Genomic DNA, 6322 nt, shown 5'->3' with positions numbered 1-6322 from the left:
GCGAAATGTAGATCGCATCAATTTGTTTCGTTATAAAAATTATTTTTGCGAGCTCTCAGCGATCGTACAGTGGCGTCGCATGTGCGCACGCTTGGCATACGAGAATGTATAATGGAGAAAAATCAAGCGCCGGAGGAGCAAATTGAAAAGAGCGAAAACCGCACGGCGTTACAGAGACGAGTCGTTCGCGACGCTGTATGCGTGCAAGGTTCGCATGAGAGCACGGCGCAGAGCTTTACAGCGTGTACTCGAGTAAGGCATACAAACAAGAGTCAGCGGCGGTGTAGCGCAGAGCTTTGGATACGTACATGTGCAGCAGCAGCAGCACAGGCGTCGAAGCTTGCAACAACGGGAGAGCATCCTATAAATCGGCCGATCAGGACGTAGCTCGGCGTTTATATACATACATACGTATGTATATATACAGGAGGAGCACGCATACACATGCACAGTATAGATATATTGGACAGGCTTGCAGGGCGACGCGCTGCTGATGGCAACGGCAAGAAGTGTCGCTATATGCGCGCTGTACACCGACACACACAAACACATACACATACTCACACACTGTGTAGATATAGCTGTGAAAGGGGGCGTCGCGAAGCGCAGAGGAGGCAAAAGTACATATACACACAGACTCACACGCAGACACATATCACGCGCACACGCCTAACCCTCCGTCCCTCCGGTTTTCCATGGCAAGCGCTTGCGCAGTGCCTGCGCAATTTCTGCTGCGGCTGTTCTACTGCGGGGGCCGACGTTTCAAAGCTTTGGGCGGCAGTGCGGTCGTAACTTTCGGCCAGACATCTCGCGCTCCGGTGCCTATACATCATTATGATGATGCGCATGCATATATTTTGCCCGCGTCTCCAGTGAAAGCTCGAGTGAGAGTTTCGGCAGCCGAGTGAATGTGTGCCAGATAGAGCGTATGCGATTACGAAGAACAGTCAAGTGCGTGCGCGCGTGCACGAGCGTGTCAATTATCGAGTGCAGTTGAAGGAGAGGGAGCAAAAGGAAAAAAAGAAAAGAAACAACAACAGTGCGCGTCCGAGCGAGTGTGCTGCTTTTCACACATTGAATACTATCGAGTGCTGGGCGAAGAGAAAAAAAAGAGTAAAATAAGAAGTTCGTCAGGCGTAATTCCCCGTGGGCTCTTGACCACACACAGAGCGAGCTTCGAATTCGCGTGCGGCGAGAAGCGGAGGTATTCGATTAAACGCGCTCGAGGCAGCGATAAGGCTATATCCTCGAAGTAGTCGCCGGAACGAACTGCACGTTGAGAAGCGCATAGTCAGTGCGGAGCAGTTAGTAACCGTCCGCGAGTTTGTTTATCAAACGTTTCTCTCTCTCTCTCTCTCTCTCTCTCGCTCTCTCACTCGCTCTAACCCAAGTCTTGCTAGAGTGCTTCGACACGCAGCTGGAGCAGAGAAGCTCTCGTGTTGTTGTTCTCTGTCTCTCTCTCTCTCTCTCTCTCTCTCTCTCATCTATATCTATACGTCGCGATGCAACGCGCATTCACGTAGAGACACGTCGCACCGTAGCGTTAAACTTCTATCTCTTGCCCACTCTTGCTCTATCTCTCCTCTCTCTCTCTCTCTCTCTCTCTCTCGCTTGCCTCTCGAGCTCAACGAGTTTTCGAGTTTAATTAACGGCGAGCTTTGCGAGACACGAGCGTATCCGGAGTACGAGTGGGAAAGAGCGAGGCGAAATTCTTCTTCTTTTATTTTATTTGCCAGCATGCACGCCGCCGATGAGAGAGCGAGAGAGCGAAAGAGGGAGCGCTAGAGAGTGAGCTTTTATGAAGGTGACAATGCCAGTTGAGCTACCCGCTCGCGAGTTTCGCTCTATAATCGCTCGCTTTTATAATAATGCGGTTTGTCGAGAGGCGCATTCAACCGATTTAATTGCTTTATTTACTCTTTTTCGCTTCTCTTAGGGCCTTCGTAACCGATAAATATTTACTATATACGTGCTACACAGTGTCCAATATACTGTTTTTGTTTACCTGCTCCCTTTCCGCGGTTAATGTGTAATTTACCATCTATTTTTCTGTGACATGTAGATACATCTAAAGCACCGTAGTTCATCCAGTGAGTTATTGTTCAGTGCGTGAAAACGATACACACATCCACATGGAAAGTATTGCATCGCATCGGCTAAGCCGTTCAATAATAACCCAAGATTTTTCAAATAAACAAAAGTAAAAATAATGAGCGACATGTGCGCGCGTAAAGCCAGAAGAAAAATTGCAACAGCCGCGATAAGCCGCATTATCTAGAAATAACAGCATATACGCGCAGTGAACTCGTTGCTCAAGAATGATGATAATAACTACTGGAAGAAGATTTTAATAAATAAACAATTATTATGAGGAGTTTAGCATTAGCTTTGAGCTTGCTCTTTGCCGGTAAGTACGAATGAACACGCCTTTGCTTGTTGGAAAAAAATTAATAAACGCAATGCACTTGCTATAATTACGTATTATGTGCGCTTGATTTAATGCGATCGAAATGAGATTTAAATGCGCATTGTCGAAAGATAAAAGTTACTTAAAAGAACTACTTAAGGAGCGTCGCAAAACGAATATCTTGTAATTGGATTTATCCGTCCTTTTGAACGGTCGTAAGAACCTTAATGATTTTTCAGTGATATAAAGTACGCTTGAACCGACGTGCGCGCTCGTTTCCCCTTGTCCCAATGATCGTTTCTTCTCCCAATTCTCGAAACGGTTCGAATGGGTTCTATATAGCTTCTAATTTGAGGCTTGGCAACAAAAAGTACGCGGCTTTAATGCACCGCTGAAAAATTTAAATTGAATCGCAGTAATGCCGTTGAGGAAAAAATCTCATACATATGAAAATCGCAAATATATTTCCTACGCTCACCTATCTATATACGTTTTATATTCAAATAAAATAATTACGACTAGAGCAGAAGCTCATTTCAAAGTACAAATATCGTAGCAGAGCGACATTTCTTAAATAGCTAAAATTCTAATAGATTGTTCTGCACACGTAGTTTCATGAGAATATTCGCGCAAAAAGGATGTAAAAATACTATATATCAAGTCCTCATAAAGAGGTGCATGCGGCTGCGATCATTTTACTTCGGTTTACATTTGTATCTACTAATGTCTCTGAAATAAGTGCGTAAATCTTAAATAAAGAAGCTCAAATAGTTCTCTTGAAAAGTTACAGGATCAAATACGAGAATAGTTTTTCCAATTGATTATATAAAAATGCATTTGATAGATATAAAGTTTTATTCAAAATAAGATTGAAAAATCAAAGTTTTCAAAATGTAAGCCGTTTCTGAAATGCTAAATTATATCTCGTGATTTCTTCTGGACATTTTGAAAATACCTGAACATCGACCCACGCAGTTCACAGCACATGGCACTTATATTTTAATTGATTTTACGAGATTCGACAATATTTCTCGTACTAGGCTTGTACGATTAATTTTCCAAGTATGATAATCGACGTAGGAGAGCGAGCAGCAGCCAGCACTAGCAGCAGCGGCACCAAACTTGTTAAACGAATACGCGCAAGGACGTGTAAAACGCCTTTATCGCATTACGTATTAGAGCGCATATATTTGTCCCGTCGAGAGCTTAAAGTTGAGAGACAAACAAGCAGCACAACGTCGCGATCGTCTTATAGTATAGACGTATATATGTACTCGTTGAATATTTGCGTCGTTTGAAATATTCCTCGCCGTTTCGGCGTGCAGATTTTTCTGCAGCTTTTATAAGCCTAACACTGTGACAAGTATCTATGCCATTATTGGAAGAAATAATCGTCCGTCCATTTGCGATTGCGCTTTGGCTTACTGTGATTACAGTTAAATACACGTGAAAAAGCCTGAAAAAGTCCATTAAAAGCGTAAGCTCGAGCCATAAATGATAAATCGTTCGCATTCCATCCTCGTGACAGCAGTGGGGCATAATAAATTCTCACCCCGTCAAGTTCGCTGAATTTTCGTGAGATTCCAATCAGTCAACAGTAGCTTTCCTCGTTATAATGGTGTATAAGTGCATAAAATCATACGCGATCCTATATATTATAGCGCGCCGTTCTGCCGCGTATCGTATAATGCATATAGGAGTAAGGCACATGTGCACTCGCGAGTAATTAAGGTGTACGAGCTCTCTCGCACTTGGACTAAAACGAGCACGTATATATCTATACGTATTCGGCGTGAGAAACTTAGCTCGAGCGCGTATTTTCAGATAGATCGAAATTGGACTAATCTCGAGCTTTCGAGCTCTACGAGACTTTGTGCCGCGCGCGCGCGCTATATATACGGTGGTGCGGTACAAACTGTGCCTGTTTTTCCTTACTTCGTTGTTTCATCTGCGAGCAAGAAATGACTTTCAGAAAGCTCGGAAACATTTGCATGAAAGCAATGTGTTGGTAATCGATTATTCGGTGTCACGCAGCTGGCATCAACTTGCCGCTTTGCTTCGCGTAATAAGCTGCATCCTATCTCCATACCTATATCGCATTCGAAATACAATCGACGTTTCGTTTTTACTCGTCAACGCATTTCTCATCAGTGGGCGTAACGAGTAAAACACGCTGTTGGCTGTTGCTCTCTTTGAGCGAGCAACAAAATCCCTCATTTAATGCATTTTTTCCTTTTCTCCTCCTTCCCCCTCTCTTCTCTCTCTACCCCAAACGAGAAGCAGTGAGCTGCTGTTGCTTGGCAAGCACAAAAGAGCAAACCTTGGAGGTGCGCGTCTTTACGAGATCAAAGCTACTTCGGCGCGCGTCCGTTGTGTTGCCATAAGTAAAGCACGAACACAAGTTTTGAAATCCGGTCTGCATAAACTTTTGCTACTGCCTTTTTTTTTTTCTCTTTTTTTTTTATTTTTCATACGCGTACATGCGCGGAAATGCGCCTCTCGAACTGTTCGAGAACTGCAATCTCATCGTTAGGCCCAAGACGCAGCGAAATAAAAACATTGTTTGTAAGGGTATCTGTAACTTAATTTAAACTCTTTTTTTTATGGAATACCTTTTCATCTTGCACGTATAACCCGGGGTATTCAAGTACCTCAATTGCCAAAAAAAAAACGTATATAAACACAGACGCTCACGACTGACGGCACCTAGATTCATTCTTGTTCACTCGCATGTCAATGTCTCTTTCTTTTATGACTACAACTACAGCTGTGTGCGAGCGTGTGCGTCTCAAAGCTCGCTTTCGCTTCAATTACCCAACTTTCTTACTCCCCGCTGCTTTTCCTTGTCTCTTTTTCATCCGTTTGTTTTTCCTTTTTCTCTTCTTTCTTTTACTTTCGCTGTACTGCATGCATCCCATTCAGCTCGCAGTAGAGCGCGTGCAACTGCTTTTATTTTCTTCTTTACTTCTTCTTCTTCTTCTTCTTCTTCTACCTTTCCATAAAGAAACATCGAATCTCTCGACTAAGCGCACCGAAAAAAAAATTTACCTTGGCTAACCTGCAGTTGTCTACGAGAGAAATAGAGAAAGAGGAAGAGAGAAAGAGAAACAGAGAGGGTAGAAAAGCTGACCCAAAACGAAAGAAGCGGAAAAAGTAGTGAAAAGAGCTCGCTCGGGCAGAAAGGGAAGAAGAGCACACGCGAACCATCCTAACTTACTCATACACTTCACCCCCCCCCCTCTCCTTATTCGGCTTTTCTTTTCAATGGTGTCGTATAGTGCAGCTATATATGTATAAACGCACCTGCACGCGACAGTGTGTATATATAACTTTATACAATGATACTTTTGTGACTTCTCGATGTACAGAGAAAGCGAAGAGAGAATAGCCGAGTGTGTGTCTTTTCTGAAAGGAATACAGTCCATTTTCGAGTGAACGATTGCGAAGGAGGGAAAGAGAAAAAGAGAGAGACGCTTTGATGCATTATATTGGAATGTAGCTCGCGCGCTCACGTTGTACGTTTTAACTTTTAGAGGGATGGGATGGGATTTAAGGGGCTACATCGCCCTAAGAAAACTATTATAAGAGGTATCTCATATCGAGGATCGATCATGGGTATTGTGTAGGACCAAGGTCCCGCTTTGATCTAAGTTTTTCTGCCCTTTGAAGGTTGAAGCTGCATATGACCATACAATAAAACATCAAATTAAATAATATTATCGAGACTCATAAAGGTGTACAAAAAGAGAAAACGTTTATCACGACTCGGTGTTTGACTAATTATTAATGTTACACAAGGGGCAATGTGTATAAATGTAAACAGACTTTGCACGCGCTCCGGTACGCGTAACTGTCAGATATTCTTTTGTGATTAAATAATTTCCTGAAAAACAGTAAATAATTGGCAGTATTGCA

General features: G+C 43.0%; 1 protein-coding gene across 3 annotated transcripts in view; it reads left to right on the top strand.

Annotated features, from left to right (window-relative positions):
* The first annotated feature begins 799 nt into the window (after positions 1–799).
* LOC106650339 (zwei Ig domain protein zig-8-like) overlaps positions 800–6322 on the top strand; it is a 59616-nt gene continuing 54093 nt past the window's right edge. For 2 of the 3 annotated variants that reach the window (XM_023462419.1, XM_023462417.1), the window contains exon 1: positions 800–2407. In XM_023462419.1, coding sequence (XP_023318187.1) covers positions 2368–2407 — 40 coding nt within the window. In that variant the 5' untranslated portion in view covers positions 800–2367. The remainder of the gene's footprint in view (positions 2408–6322) is intronic. The other variant, XM_023462418.1, reaches the window with a different exon arrangement.

This window comes from Trichogramma pretiosum, unplaced genomic scaffold, assembly GCF_000599845.2.
Source record: "Trichogramma pretiosum strain Unisexual culture from Peru unplaced genomic scaffold, Tpre_2.0 scaffold3, whole genome shotgun sequence".
NCBI classification, from domain to species: domain Eukaryota; kingdom Metazoa; phylum Arthropoda; class Insecta; order Hymenoptera; family Trichogrammatidae; genus Trichogramma; species Trichogramma pretiosum.
The sequence above is the reverse complement of the archived record's forward strand: the minus strand, read 5'-3'. Positions and strand labels throughout refer to the sequence as shown.